Consider the following 17047-nt stretch of genomic DNA (forward strand, 5'->3'; position numbering starts at 1 on the left):
AATGAGCAGAACCAGCATGGAAAAAACAGAGCTCAAAGTCAGGTTCTTTGCTTGCACTAAATGGAAAATAATAAGATTAATTTCTTATTGAAGTAAAAAATCAGATGTACACTGGAAATTCAGATAATACACAGGGCTGTGCAACAAGGTTAACACTGAAAATTCAAGTGGATTTCTGTAGTTTTGGTTCCCCAGTCCCAGTATTAATCCCTGAGGCTGGACACACAGTTAACTCATCTCCTCCCAAGCATCATGTGAAGCTAGCATTTCTACAAATGTAAATTATGTAGGTAAATATCTTACCTAATCTGTGACCAAGTCAACAGCTTCTGCAAAGGAAACTCCATGTACAATTTTCACTCTACATACATTTTCAGGAGTCAGGATAAATCTTAGACATAGGGATATAAAGACTTTAAATCCGAGGTTCAGAAATGTGGCTCTGCCTGGGCTAAAGGAGCCTGGCTGCCTGTTTCCAAGGCTTGTTGCTGACTCAACCAGACACTGCAGACAGTCCTGAAAAGACAACCAGCTACTGCTGCTCTGAGCTTTCTATGAAATTAACTTCCTCATTGTGTAATGGCGTAAACTTAATCAAGTGCATGGCTGCCTGAAATTCATCGTTTTGAGTTCAAAATAAATGAGCAGACATCCAAATATTACTCCTTGATTGCCAGCTGTGCAAATCCACTGCTGGCATTCAGCATCAACATTCTTCTTTTATCAGGGGCAGCCATTCTGCACTGAACACATATACATGCATGTATAAAAGCATACCCAAAGAATACTCATTCCAGCATTTTTGGGTGTATTTTATCCCTAATGAGTGTTTATACATTTTCAAATGTCCATTAAAGAAGAATTGGAGAGTCTTTACAGAAAGGAAATCTAGACAAGTGACAAAAAAGCCTAAAAACTTTCTGGAATCACGTTTACAAACTCATGAAAGAAAGGGGGCATGGATCCAAAAGGTAGCTCAAATTCCTCTGCCATACAGGCACCAAAAAGTGTAATCAGACTGCAATGGTACTGTAATTAACCTGCCTAAGGCTGCCTCACCCATCCATCCTGCCCAGCCCCAGTTCCTGCTCCCATTTCACCCTGACACCACACCTGAACAGTGATCCGCTCTGAGAGCAGTGGGGGGGAGAAAGAAATTGTTTAAACAAAACTCCACAATTACTGTGACTAGCCCTGCAAATGCTAGCTAAGGGTATAAAAACGAGACGGAACATGCAGTATAGGAAACTTCCTTTGGCAAGCACACTGTCTGAAACTGCAATCCCCATTAATGACTATTTAGTTTTAATGCAGGCTGTATCTTGTACTACAGAGTAAAAAAAAAAAAGTTGTATTTTGAAACTGGATTACTTTGAAGACAAACCACCCATCTGAAGACAGCTTTGTCATATGCAGGATATGATTAAAATATGTGACACTCCATATCATCAGCATTTGGTTGCCAGTTTAAAAAGCAACTGATGAAAATCCTCAGCAAGAAAAAAAAAATCCTAGCTGCCAAAATATTTGTCTGTGTCCACAAAAACTTACATAAAAGATTGTTAGGAAAGAGTATATGCAATAGCAGACTGCAAACAATCTCCTTCTGGTTAGTGTACCTCAGCAGCTGCAAATTTGCTTGCTGACAGGAGATATGACTCTTCATTTATATGACCACATTCATCACTGCAAAGGGAAAAAATTCCTTAATGGATACAGACTGTAAAGAAGATCTACAGGTTTCTAATCTCTTTTGAAGTGATTACTGTAAAATCTACCTTAATACTAGATCAGGCTCTTAGAAGAATATCCTACAGAACACATAAGTAACCCTGTCATTTGGGGTTTTATCATGAACAAGTCATACATAAAGGTTCAGAATTCACTCCTATATCAAATTCCAGTTGGGATTTAGGAGATGCGTTCATCACTTCTGTACACTTCAATATTCTACACATGCAGCTCAAACCTCGCTGGGTTTGTTACTATTCCAGTTGTTCTGAACTGCTGTCCACAGCTATGGTAAAACAAGCTTTACTAGTGTCTTGACCACCTGTATTGGTGTTAAAGGCATTTTAAGATACTTTAAACACCAAATGTTTGGATTCTTAGTGCACTCTTCAATTTTTATAGCATCAAATATTACCATACTGAAATCAGCAACTAATAGTCAGGAAAAGGTGGTTTGCTCTCTCCAATAAAGGTATTTAAGATTTCTAAAGCTCCAGCTCTGGAGTGCTGCAGCCTCCTGAATCCCAGTTATGCAATCTTTATTCGAAAACAGAGACTTGTTAGGAAGAAGTGGATTGGAAAGAGGAATACCAAGAGCAAGTTGATTGCCTCAAACACAATTATCCCTCAGCAATCCCAGCTCTGGCAGTGGACACAGACATTAACTTTTCCTTCAGGTAGGCAGTGCCCTTGCTAACAGGGAAGATCATACCCACACAATTTCATAAAGCAACACACCCTGCAGGGAACTTCTAAAACAATCCAGTTTTACTCAAATACTGAAAACCATGGTTTAAAATGTCTCTAGTACAGCTGCTCTTTCAGCATTAGCATCATTACTGCTAGAGGGAAACAACACTGACTAACAAACCAACGTTCAAACTCAACTGGGATATCTATTTATGTTTTATCCAGGAAGGAATAGCAGGGATTTTCAAACCAGCACTGAGGTGCCAAGTCCTAGCAGCTCTTACCACACTGTGAGGGAACAGCGAGGCAATGACACATCCCAATTCCATCCTACTTAAAAACCACTTGTTATCTGCATCAATATTCATATATCCTGAGCTTATGACACTAGCTAGTGCAACATCAATTCTTCCAGTAACCATCATTTAAACTTATTCAGGCCATAATACTGATACTCCTTTGGTTTTATCCCTGTTTGAAATGATGGGCAACTCAGCTCCCCTGGTTTGCAGATAATGGATCATAAATTCACACAGACAAAAGAGAACAGGCTCCAACAGGGCACATGCAAATCTCACTTCTACTCCACCCTTCAGAATAAATGTGTCAACTGAAGATACTTTAAGGGCAGAGAGGTCATACATCACCTCAAGAGCCAGGAATTGTATTGTGTTATTTTAATATTCTTATATGTGGTTATGTATGGAAAACAAGCTGCAGAAAAAATGCAGCAGAAAATTTTATCATTTTATGCAGGCCATGAAAATAAAATACTACTGTGATATTTTCCACCTCAAGTACCATACAGAAACATTAAAATTTAGATTACATAAAAATAAAAATTACTAATTGATGCTCCTCCTTTATTTCCTGAAGGGATTTGTCACTAAACTGATTAATTCATTTGAAGATGAAGACTTAGCATAACATTTTCCCTTTTGTGCACACAAAATTGAAAGACTTTTTCCAGATGAGTGCTAAATGAATCAAAACTTAGCAAATTAAATTCACCTTAGGGACATTTTATTCCTGAGTTTGTAAGAGAAACATTAACATTTGCTGTGGAACTAGGTACCCTGGTACATTTATCATAAACTAAACCTTTTATCTGAAGTCTGAATTTAAATGAAGCTATTTAAAGAATTAAAATTGTATCAACTTCTACTCTTCAGAGACAATAATTTTCACTGATTTCTAGTAAGTATTTTCAGTTCCTATATACTTTATTGTCCCACAGTGTTGCAGCACCACTAAAATAATTCAAAGTAGGTGACTGTAACTGTCAGCACCAACAGATCAGCTTACACCAAAAATGAAGCTTCTGATCACTCCAACCAGCAGGAGCTGATTTGTCTCTACAAACCACATTACATTACAAAAATATCAAGACTGTACTTGCCATGAAATGAATTACCTCAATTTTAGAGAAGAGTTGAGTAACAGTCATCCTATCCTTATCTTTTGAGAAAAGGTGGGAAAAGTAAAACCTAAGAAACTGCCTATATATACAGAATTTCAAAGAAACAGGAAATTCAAAAAAGTCATCAGTTCCTCCAGAATTATTCTGCTTAATGCCCAAGTGCCTCATTCAAAAGGCAAAGTAACAGGTATTAGCTTTTTCTCTTTTCAATCAATTGAAAAAAATTCACATTTTTATTACAATGATCATTGATCCTTATGTAATAGGATCTTTTACAGCTGTTTAGCATACTGCTATGCCATCCTTGATATCTCTTTCCTTTAAAAGTCAAGGGAGACAACTCCTAATTAGTAAGGCGACAAAATAAATATGCGAAACCAAAATAAATCTATTCCTTGCTAGGGAGGCCTAAACTCCCCCATTTTCAATCAGGACAAACAGATGCAGCATTCTGAACACAAATATTTCCTACAAAAATACTCTAATGTTTCAGTCCATTAACCAGCCTGCTGTGGCAGCTGGTGAACAGTCATCTTTTTAATTAGACACCCTTACTGATTAATTAGTCTCAGAAGACTGAGCAGTGCAACCCTGCACAATGCCACTGGGACAAAAAATATTCCTCTTCCCCTCCTTAATGCTAACTTCACATCCTTTGGTATGGCTGCAAATAACAAGCTGGATTCATTTTCTACTCCCACTAAAATAGCCTTCCTGTGTAAGGAATTCTCTCAATTCCCAGGTAAATTGTTTCACACAACTTGTATTTGCTTCACACAAATAAAATAAATTAAAAATCTAAATGAACAAGACCACACAAACCTGGCATCAAGGCACCAGTTTCAAAGTCAACTGCATTTAATCTTCTTTGGATAGACAGAGTGACTCACCTGTGATCTCCTCAGTTTTCCTTTTCCTAACTATGCAAACTGGCCATCAAAATTAAAAAGCCAAGTAAATACTGAGTGTGAAACAAAGAAGTGAATACCTTTTAGTGTTTGAGCAGTTTGGATAAATTCAAAATTTAAAAAATAAATATACTTCTGCATTAGGTTTACTTGAAAGTTGATCTTCAGTGCTTGAAGCTCAGTCTGAAGAGAGATGCTCCAAGAAACAAATAATTAGAGTCAATTCAATACATGGAAGATTGTGTTAAAACTTCAACAACAGGTTTTGCTATTTTCTTCTATGCTATTTCTAACTCTTGATTTAGGACAAGACACAATTCCAGAAACCTGCAAGCTTAACTTCTGGGTTTTTTTCTTTTGCTTTAAAAAAAGAGGATTTGTCTTGTAGGAATAAGCAATAACAATGCTGGTCCAAACTGAACAGATAAACTACATACATTCACTCTAAATTGATTCATTTCATCCAGCCCCAAATCCAATCCATTTGCTCCACCTTCTGCAGCAATGGAAAATACTTTCCTATAACTGCTCACCATTGCATGAGAATTAAATTGCTGGAGTAGCGATCCCTCTGATTAGTGCCATTTCAAATTATTAAATTACTGAGATTTGTTATTTTCATGTCTCTCAAAGATTGGAAGAATTCTTAGGATTTTCACTCATATGTGGAGTGCCTTGAAATGTTATTGCTCCAGAGATAAGCCACCAAAAAATACAGTCAGCAGAAAAAGCTGGGTTTTGGCCAAGGCTTTGAAGCCTGACCCTTTAATTAGTTATTATCTCTAACTGTCCTGGGCACATGCTCATATTGCCAAAGGAAATTATGACAATAAACAAATAATCCTATTTTTGGTTCTCTTACAAGTCATTTAGAAGGACAGCCATTCAATCTTTCTTTAAGAACTTCAACTCAATATCACCACCCTGTTCAAAACGAGGCATTCTCATTCCTACACAAACTTTCATTGTGTTGAGTAATACAACACTACTAACCTCTGCTGTATCTGAGGCTCATTTTTCTGATCTTACTTAAAAATAATAATAATAATAAATTTTAAAAAATTCTGCTTCCTTAAACCACAGCAGTAGCTGCATTTAAAATGAATTTATATATGCTGATAGATGAACATACAGTTCATTTCTTAAGGGAATTTCTATTGAAAACTGGAAGCCTTTTATGAATAAATCATACAGTTTAGAACCAGAAATGCTACCTTAAAACAGTCCACCCAAAAGTTTTCAAACTACAGAACATGAGTGACAGCCTCCTGTTCCTGTTCTCATTTTACTTACACTACTACACTCAGCTCTGACAGGAAATAAGTCTCACCCTAGAAATTCAGCACTGAGAATTCCTACAAGAATGAAACCACCTCAAACAGAGAAGCAAAACTCTGATAATAAGCAAAGTAAGAGACAATAAATAAAACATCTGTCCCCATGCAGAGGCAACAAGCATTTTAGGCTAAGTTGCTGTATCACTGCCATCATGTGACAGCAAATTTCTCCTCATGCACACAGTGGCAGTGCCTGACACCTGCTCTGACAAGAACCCACTGGGGCAAGGGGAGCACCATCCCTGATTCCTGCAGCAGACAAGCACCACTCACTCCAGTCCTAAACAGGCTACACTGGGGCTTGGCAGTCACCAGTTTATCAGAGCTCTGAATACACCTCATCAAGGAAAAATTCATTCCAGTCTCTGGAGAGGAACCAGTGAAGATGACATAATGCCAAGAGGGCAGGAGAAAACACTCTGTCAATGAATTGACTTCAGCTTGTGCACATTTTTCTGTATTCTTTAACAAACAGATCAGACATGATTTTACAAAAGCTCTTTAAGTACAGTATTACCTCTTCATTATAACAAGCAGATTTTTCTCACTCTGATTTTATTTTCCTTGCAATAATTACATAAATAAAAACAGACATTTATCCCTACTGATGTGTATGTGACTTCTCCCTTCCTGTCAGGTGCCACGTGCAGCAATGTGAAGAGCCCGTGGCAAGGGAAGTAAGGCAGATTTTGATTGTCATACAGAACACATTTACATATATGTCAGAAATGAAACAGCTGCCAAATCACAACTCCCACTCTCTAAAATTGTATGCAAGGCCTATTATTGTGCTCCAGTCAAAATTCCTGAGCAGCTCATGGTAATCATCAAGCTGGAACTCAGCAGGAGACCTAAGAGAGTGCTTGTCAGTACTTGTGAGAGCACAAGGATTTCTTTCTCCCTTCCCTCCTGGAACTCCCAACTCACCTAGAGATGGAAAATGAATGCTCTGATCTAGGGAAGAGGGAACACAGCTCATAAGATCGTTCCTGACAGACTTCTGGATTAGAGGACATGGAGGCCTTTTGGAGAAAATAAGTGCAGCATTGACTTTTCTAAATGAGACATTTTATTTTTCTTTCAGTGCTGAATTGAGACTCTAAAACAAGCCCCAAATTACCCTCCCCTACAGAACACACTGCAAGCACTCCTGTCGCTGAGAAACACTGCAGCAGGTTCCAGAGCTCTGCATACAGATGGATAAACACAGGATAGATGCACAGCCAGATTTCTTAGGTGATGGGACTGATAGCTGGCCAATCTAACACAGCACTGCTGCACAAGACTGGAACACATCACCTAATGTGTCTACACCATGGTCTCTAAACCAAATTTAAATGCTGAGAGTCTGCTGTCACTGAGAGTATCACAAGGCACACATTTTTGGTGTGCCAACAACACAACTCTCACTAGTTTCACCAGAAGTTAACCACTAACACTGTACAAAAATCAGAGTTTTTACCAGATTTAGCTCTGTCCCCAGAAGAGGCAACCATAAATCACATTTTCAGTACTAATAATTCTATGTATTGTGTTCATCTTTCAAGCTGTGACAGATTCATGGCAGAGATTTTTCTACTGGTCTCCAGTGCCCTGTTCCTCACAATTATCAATTTAACACAGGGGCACATGTCAGGCTGGATGAGCAGGGAAGGACTGGAGTGCTCGGAGAGCAGGCTCAGAGGAAGGATCTAATACCGTAGGACAGAACCTCACTCAGGGACTGGGCAGCAGTGGGGAGCTGTTTGAAAAGAGAGAGGTTCTGGGGATTGAGGGGTGTCAGTAGGCAATGGTGCAAGTTCACAGATGTTTGCAGCACCTCCTTCTTCTGGTATTGAGCCCACTTCACTCCCAGGACTGCAAGTGCAGAGAATCACCAGCTCTCCCCACTCCCCTAAGAGTGGCTCAGGAACAGATATGTTCAAGGAATATATGCTGAAGTAATCAAGGCACCCCACAAAGATATCCAGCTTCCAGAAGAGAGACATCAAGCAGAATCCAAAACACAAGGAGACAATGAATTTGTATAAACATACACATAAACTGAAAGAATCAAGATGAAAATGATGGGTTTGATGGGAAGATTAAGTAATTGTGGAAAAAATAAAGTTTGTGTTGTTGGTATGTTAGCATAACGAAAATGCAGATAAAAGAAATCAGTTCTGCTTTCTCATACAGGAGAAGCAAGTGAACAGTCATTAATACCCAAATAATTCTGAAGCTTATTAAATTATTATTAGGTTATTATTGACACACATACAACAAAGATTTTAGTAGCATCTACTACTAAAAGATATATACTACTCCTCTCTCTCCTTAATTCACATCACTGACATACCAAAATGAAACTGAAAAGTTCTGTTCAGAGACATAAATATCAGATAATAGTTCATTAAAAAAAAAAAAAAAAATCAGTTGACATTTTTTTCTGGAGCATCGCATATTAACTCTTCCCAAAGATGGGCCCTAGCTTTGGTATGAACAGGCTCTCTCCTGTTCATTTCTTTCATGAGTCTTTTACTGTCAAATGATGTGATTGCCAGCAGTTTAGACATATAGACTACAGAAGAAGTTTTGTCACTTCAGAAGGAAAATTATTCACTCGAGAAAAAAATCTCTGTTTGCATAAATGCTTCTGTTCAGCAGAGGATTTAAATTTTTCATCAGTAAAACTGCAATATTTTATATTAAATACTGTATGAAATATCATCTTCCAAAATACTCATCACTGCAATATCTCTGTAGTGAAAAGGCCAAGTGTTACAAAGTATTTTTAAGGCACAAGGCCCCAACATCAAGATAAACCTTGCATTTTAGAAGTTTTCCATTCCCTCCTCCACCCTGAAACAAACGTCTCTCCCACTTTTGGAAAGCAGGAACAAATAATGGAGGTGGCTTTGATGCACCATACAGCTGACAGATGTCCTGTGAATGGTTTCTAAGGAAAATATAACACAGCTACAACATCAAAATGAAAAATTTACACTAGCAAAACATTCTTCCTTGGTAAAGAAAAAAGTAGCCACTAGGACAGCTCTCACACTGGGGATGCTTCTAAACTTCCCAAGCATAATTAATTATGTCAAATTAAGAGGATAAGTAGCAAAACAATATGAAAACATTAGGAAAGGAAAGTTTGAGTAACAACATCTACCCCAGAATTTCTGTGTGGACAGATATTCATAAGCCAGGTACCAAACGCAGCACTTGCTCTGAGCAGCACACAAAATGATCCTCATCCACTTCAGTCATTAAAACTGTATTGGAGACTGCTGCACTTCCCAGAGCTGGAACAGCCCTGCAGGAGCAGAGCCTCAGAACCCAAACTCTGAGATTATCTCTGACACTGCACAGAGCTCCTCACTTGTGCCATCACAGACCAAACAGCTCCACAGACATAGAATGCTCATTGACTGCACTGATGGAATTGATTCCTAAAAGCATTATCCTCTCTGCTCACCCATACAGCAAGGAGACTGGTTTTCTTCTAGGTCCAAATGCTTTTAACATTCTTTTTTAAAATAAACAACAGAAAGAAGAAATACTCAATTTTGTGCCATTTTGTTTGAGTTTAAGAATTGAAACCCCTAAAATGAAGACAAACATAAAACAAACTTTTGAAAAAACAAAGTGATGGATGTGAGTTTATGAAAAAACCCACAAGGAAACACCTGAACAAGGTGATGTTCTTGTCACTAACACAGGAAGAGAACAGAAAGCTTAATGTCAAGCATTACTACAGATATAGGTCAGTAATTTCTATTGCTAATGCCATGCAGCAGGTACCCATGGCAGGAGGTAAAGTCACATAATCATAATTTCAGTTGCTTAAAACAAGTCAAACTGTTTCATTCTTCTGCCACCCTGCCACTGACTAAGACTGCTGCCCAGCAGAACTTATCTCCACCAAAGGAGAGTGAATAAAAGAAGGAAAGAACAAATAATAAATCCCATACCATTGTGATGAGCAATCTGTATTTGTCCAGCATTGCCTGGTTGTCATGGCATCCTGCCAGCAGCTGCCAGATCTCTGCCCTCAGTGCTTCTGGAACACCACTCTTCACCAGAGTGGACAGCCCATTTGGTCTCACAACAAGGTTATTGTGCCTGAAACAAAAATAATCATTTACCTGTTATACTTCCACTACAGGACTCAAAATAAAGATTAAAAACATTAAAAATCTTTAAAGTTATTTACTAAAGCAGAGTCAGCAATTGGCAACACAAAATTTTCTTCCACTGGTTACAGTAGTTAGTGTTTGTCAGATGGAAAGCAAAAACTCTGCAAGGATTTACAGTAAGAACCAGTGGCAAAATGTAGTGATATATAAATTCTCTAGGTGTGGAGACATCAGGGAAAATTAAGAATAAGCAGTTGCAGAAATTGAAATAAGCTGGCTAATAAAGAACAACTTGAATTGAAAGAGAAAAATATGCCATCTGTGCAGACAATTAAATTTAAATATTTGTTCAACATATATATCTAGCTCAGGTTTAGAAAAATAAATTAAAAATAACTTAAGCTGTACAGAAAAAACAAATTTTGGAAAACAAAAGACAATTTAACAGTAGTATTAAGAAGACTGAGGTTCTAGTTCCACGCTTCATGCCAAAGATTGCTCCAAGTGCCACAAACAGCAACACTTGCACACACATTTGTACAATCCTACTACCTCAGTAGTACCTCAAATAAATCTGCCTGTTGGTCTGAGCTGGTGCTCAGACACACACACAAAACAAGAAATACAGGAATACAAAAGTCACTGCACATGCACAATATTACAGAACTTTCCATCATAGATGCTGCAAAGCTCTTTTGGAGATACCAGTATTTGCTGATCTAGATATAAACCCTCTTAGACTCGTGACAATTTTCAGAGCAACGCAGCAGAAGGCTGCCCAAACTGATTTTTGGCTCTCTCTGCTGTAGGAAGTGCTGTGCTCTCCAAGTGCTTTGACCACTGTGGTGTTTCCCAGCTCTCTTGGAAGCAGAGTAGTGAGAGTGGCTGTTTAGCCAAATGCCAGCAAGCCATGATTAATTAAATCACCTGCAATTTGAGCCTGGATTTGAAGGGAATATTTAGAGTGCTCAACCTATGAAACAGGTCATTAGGACATGAACAGGTTATCACTGCTGTTTAAATAAAAAAGATACTCTAAGCTATTTCATTTTCCTATGCTTTGGGGATGATATCCCTGTATTTCCTAATGACCTGAGAACTAAAAAAAGTATGTGATTATATAACACCCTTATTCTTTAAGAAAACAATAATTATTTTTATTTTTAAATGTGCAGTGCAGTACAAGTAATTTCATCCTTATCTTCATCCCTCAGATACCCAAATAAAAACTAGTTCCTTTTATCTTTTTCAGTCCATTTTGTAGTCAGTCACATTAGCTCAACAGTCTTGTGATGGGAAAGAGCTAGAAAGAAAACCAATATTCACAGAAATATTAAAAGCACTAAACACTTCAAGGACTTGCACTGCTTCAGAGGAGGCCACAGACATGTTCCAATGGCTGGAACCTCTCTGCTATGGACACAGGTTGGGATAGCTTGGGGTGTCCAGCCTGGAGACGGAAAGGGCTGCAGGGAGACCTTATCACAGCCTTTCAGTACCTTAAAGGAGCTTATGAAAAGGAGGGAAAGAACCTTTTTAGGAACAGACAGTGACAGGAGAAGGGGGAACGGTGTTAAGCTGACAGAGAGGTTGGGTTACATGGGTACTGGGGAGAAATTCTTCTTTGTGAGAGTGGGCAGGCCCTGGCACACGGTGCCCAGAGAAGCTGAGCCTGGCCCTGGATCCCTGGAAGTGTTCAAGGCAAGGCTGGACAGGGCTTGGAGCAACCTGGGCTAGTGAAATGCGTCCCTGCCCATGGCAGGAGGGTGGAATGAAATGAGCTTTGAGGTCCTTTCCAACCCAAACTATTCCATGATTCTATGACCAGATACTCTAAACAGTTACAGAATTATGACATGCATGTGGAGGAATAGATATATAGTAAACACATCAGAAAGTTGAAGCTCTAGTTGTGGATTAGTTTGGTTATTACACGGTTCTGGTCATATGTGTCATCCCCTGAGGACTGAGCAAGCTGATCAAATAAAAGGGAAATTTCCATAGAAACATAACAAGGAAATTTTCAGCCAAACCAAGGAAACAATACAAGGCAACAACTAACACATGCTATAACATCATCTTGAACATAATCCCAACCGAGAATTAAACAACCAGACTTTACTGGCCCTGTCCTAGATTTGTATTTTATGCCTGAGGTAATACTTTAGCAATATGAGTCCATGATGGATAGCATTACCAAATGCTACAGCCAATTTTCCAAGTACTGGATGGCTTTTTGGGAAACAGCTTGTGCTTCCATAATCCTTGCTCAGAACAACTGAAGTGAGCATAAAATACAAGCCTGTATTACTCTAACCTTACTCTTCATCATGTGGGGGAGACACCATTCATGGATGCTGACATCTTTAATTTGCTACAAAATGTTGCAACTCTCCTGCACAAACTCATAAATACAATTTTAAAATAACAGAGAGAAAGGACACAGAACAGCAATGAACAGAATACGCTCCAACTTGATAAATATGTTTCTGATCAAAGACAGTTATTGATCATTGCTACTAGTTTTTTTTTAAAGAAATAGTTGAGCAGTCAGCTGAAGTAGCTTAGCTGGCAAGAACAACTTTAATGCTGAGGATGCAGTAAATAGTAAAACAAACAGATATAGCATCACTTTTCAATTGTTTGTTCTATCTATTTGGTAAATTATTTTATTCTCATTTCTGCTTATATCCTTGAAGGAGAGTCCTGGAGCAGTGTTTCTGCTGAGTCCAATAGGTTACAGTGACATTTTAATGAAATGAAAAAAGCAATTAAAAGCAAGAAATTTTTCATTTAAGAGACAAATCAGCACACCAGTTCCTCAAGTGGAAATGTTAATTTTTGTTTATTTACATTTTTTACAAGTGCACAGATCTTCTACTAACATATGGTGCTGTTTTCAACAACACTACAAGATTTTCTTTTGATTTATTTTTAGTTTTCAAATCCTTACCAATTCTCACCTGTTACTCTAAGTTTTGTTCTTAGACTGTAACATAACGCTATTCAAGAACTCAAGCAGTTTACAAATTTGAATTTCTCTCCACAGGTAATTCTGCTTGAGACACTCCTGAAGAAATGTTTGCTAGACTTCAAACAGGTTGGGACCACTCATTTCTCAACCCACTTTAAACTAATTTTAAGCTGCTTTAACTACTAAAAATTTCTCTTGATTTATCTGTAAGTTATGTTAGGATTCCAAAATAGTTTATGCCAAAAGTTTTGAATGTTTTGTCTTATTGATTAGTATACTTGAGTAACCAGAAGAAACACTTGGATACATGAAACTTAAGACCATGAGCTGTGGGTGTCTTTTTACTTCTACATGCTCATCCACAGAGTCCAGGTACTTATCAAGGACACAGGTCAAAAACAGAACAATCGACTGGCAAAATAATTTTAAAAAAGCTTAAATTGAAAATTGGCATCTTCCAATCTTGGATTAAGGGCAGAAACGTGGGTGGCAGAATAGGTGAAAACAACAGAAGGAGAGGGTTTAGTTAAGCTCAGTAAAACCTCCTGATGCCTTATGCAGAAACCTTTGGGTGAGATCTCCATACTGATGAGGTCAGCAGCAAGAGGCTGTTTCTCCAAAGATACAGAGTAGCCAAGTCAAGGGAGGAATTACCCAAATAAATCCCTAAAATGCTGTTCATCTCTCTTTTCGGAGTTAGGAAAAGGAAACAGCCAATTCCAGATGAAGGGCCTCTGATTATTTTTGTCTCCAGCAGCAGGAGCTATTGCTTACACAGGGAAAAGCAAGTAAGTGGTTCTGGCACTTGCTCAGGTCTCTCTGAGGCAGCAAACACACTTTTCCCTCTCTTGGCACTCTATGCACTGCTACTGAAGCACTTAATTAAACAACAAAAATAACACTGTTGAGAATATAGTCTGGGCTTACAAATACTCTTCATTTTATACACCAACAGAAAGTGTTTCAGTGAGGATTCACAGTTTCTAGATTCTTTTTCAAGTGCTTACATACAGCACATTTACAAAAATAGAAAAAAAAAAGTGTTTCTAAACAAATTAAATGTACACCAGCTGGCACGCAGGGCTTAGATAGGACACATGGGAGTTGCTGTGTCTGTCCCATCCTGGCACTGAGTTTCCTCAGGATTTAACAGCCAGCCCCAAATGACCACAAAGTTCTGCCTGTGAAGACTCATACCTGCTGTGTGAGCACATACAAATACTCTCAAACACCAAACAAAACCAGACTTTTGCACATAGTACAGGAAAGATTTGTCAAAAAAACCCCCAAGTTATCAATACCAGTCCCTTTTAAATTAAGATTCAAAACTACACTTCAATGTGTCTTGCATTTTAGTTTTTAAACTGTGTAAGCAGAAGAATGTCAAACCTCCTGCTCAGGAGTACATAAAACCAAATAAAATATACACAAACCAAATAAAATGTTAATATCTAAAATCTAATGTAAGAAATTAAGCATTACCATCTCCCCAGTAACTCTCCCCAGGAATACAAAATCTTCTCAGGACAATCCTTTGACACATCACCAGTGCCACTGGAGAGTTCATTATCACTCTCTGTAAAAAATAAAGAAAAACAAAAGAAAACAAAAGCATGCACAGGTTTACCCAAGAGCACAGACACTAGACATGCATACATACAAGGCTCAGACAATTTTTTCTCATATATCAGTTTTAAAAGCATAAAAAGATACAAAATTTGAATGGAATCATAAAGACTGTTTAGCAGACTTCACCAAACAAATGTATTAATGAAGTTACCATAAAGTTTACAAGAACAGTACTAGGGAATAATTCACAGCAGTGTTACCAGAGAAAGGACTGGGTCCTAGAAAAGCATTATGTGAGAAAAGCTTCAAGGCTGTCAACTCTCCATTAAATGAAATTTGACAGTGTTACCTACAAGTCACATCCACTCCAGACTTCACAAAAGGAGAAGTCTCTGTTAAAGCATAGTAGATAATGCTACTTTGTTACATCACATCCCTTTAGCTGTCCTGAGGTACCCTGAGCTCAGGAAGCCTCCTCTAAGCCACAAAATCATCTTTTTATACTGAAGTAAGCTCATGGACGAGCAGAAAAAAAAGAAGACTGTGACATGAAAGGCCATAGTGCATGGAACAGAGAGGATTGCTTCAAATTAAAGCTCATAAATAAAAATCAAACACTTAGAGAGGGATATATGCCATTATATGACTAACACCCAAACCCAGAGGGGATCATGTGGGCCAGGAATAACATGCTCAAAAAACCATCCAAACCAAGTGTCCCACAGTAAGCTGGACAGTCTAACTCCATATGGCAAATCCTCATGCAAATATGGTCTTGCAGGTATTTGACTTTTATCCAGTTTTATCTGAATAAAATACTAAGAATTAAACAAGTGCAACTCCAACACCAGATGCTGAGAGGCTCAAGCTTTCAGTGTCTTTAGCAGGAAACACAAAAAGAGACACAGGAACAGCCCTCTTGTCATCATCACAGAATCCCAGAAGAGTTTGCTTGGCAAGGGTCCTTAAAGCACGTCCAGTTCCAACCTCCTGCCATGGACAGGGACACCTTCCACCAGCCCAGGTTGCTCCAAACTCTGTCCAGGCTGGCCTAGAACATTTCCAGGGATGGGGTAACCACAGCTCCTCTGGGAACCAGTCAACTTCAGAGCATGCTGAAGCCATGGCCAGTCTGATGTTAGAGAGCTCCAAGACTGCTCCTTCCTATGATCTGAACTCTCTCCACAAGTTCAAATGCAACAAAAAAAAGAAGAACCAAAGCTACATCTGCCCCCCAAATCCCTTCAATATTCTCTTCCACACAGCTCTGTCACATCTTGTTGCTGATCTAATACCCTGAATTCCCTTAGGTGCATTAAACACTTCAACTCCAGCTTTATGTCGACAGCATAGTTCAGGTAGAGGATCTTCAGTATTTGTGCAATTACCCTGTTAACTCTTCATCTTTATCATTTTCACTTCAATTACAGATTTCTAATTTATATTCTCAGCAGTTGTCAAATACAAGTCATTAATAAAATATCAGCGCTTGAATTTGACAGTGAGCTGTGAGGACAAAGCATATACTGTATTTCAAGGACAGTTAACAGTAAAAATGTTGCCCTGAGAGAAGCATATCAGAAAACTCTGTGTTTCAAAATAAACAATACATTAGTGAAAGGCTTCAGCTTGGAACCTGTTTGTACAGCTTTACAGTTCCCAAATACCAGCCCAACCTCCATTCAAATACTTCCCCATTACAACTAAAAAGAATCCAATCAAAATAACTACCCACCTGCATCACAAATCTACAAAAAAATTTATTTTAAAGGTTACACAATCTTTTGCACACATTCACTAGACCTAAAGATGGAAATAAGATCTAAAATCCCAAGTTTATAATTTTAATTAAAATTTTCTATCACAATGACAGGTTTCCCAGTAACCAAAGGAATCAATTGTGTCCTGAGGGAAAACGTGTATTTGAAGACACAGCTTCCCCCTTAAAACTACCAAAAATAGTGCAAAGGCCAATTTCCTCACTTACCACACAGATATGGCAATAACTAACAAAAAATAGGGAACCAAATGCATTCTATTTAATTCTCTCCACTCTTGAATTGCACAACTAGGTCAGAGGGACGAACAATAAATGTAACCTTCTACTTCCCAAGGAAGGAAGAAAAAAAAAATTGAGAAAACCTCTGAGATGAGCCCATTTGTCATTCAGAGACACAAAGTACATGTTAATGATACTGGTAAGTATTAAGAATCTCAAGAAACCCAGCTCACACCAGGAATTTACCACAAACCACAATTTCAGAAAGGTTTTATGCATTCAAAGCAAAGGAAGAAAA

The 17047-nt window shown here is 38.3% G+C and overlaps 1 protein-coding gene across 4 annotated transcripts in view; it reads right to left on the reverse strand.

The window, feature by feature from the left end:
• RABGAP1L (RAB GTPase activating protein 1 like) overlaps positions 1–17047 on the reverse strand; it is a 229596-nt gene that overhangs the window by 166419 nt on the left and 46130 nt on the right. For all 4 annotated transcript variants that reach the window (XM_064719782.1, XM_064719785.1, XM_064719784.1 and 1 more), the window contains 2 exons: positions 14664–14757; positions 10043–10193 (listed from right to left, as the gene is read on the reverse strand). In XM_064719782.1, coding sequence (XP_064575852.1) covers positions 10043–10193; positions 14664–14757 — 245 coding nt within the window. The remainder of the gene's footprint in view (positions 1–10042; positions 10194–14663; positions 14758–17047) is intronic.

Source organism: Zonotrichia leucophrys, chromosome 8 (genome assembly GCF_028769735.1).
Source record: "Zonotrichia leucophrys gambelii isolate GWCS_2022_RI chromosome 8, RI_Zleu_2.0, whole genome shotgun sequence".
Classification (NCBI taxonomy): Eukaryota; Metazoa; Chordata; class Aves; order Passeriformes; family Passerellidae; genus Zonotrichia; species Zonotrichia leucophrys.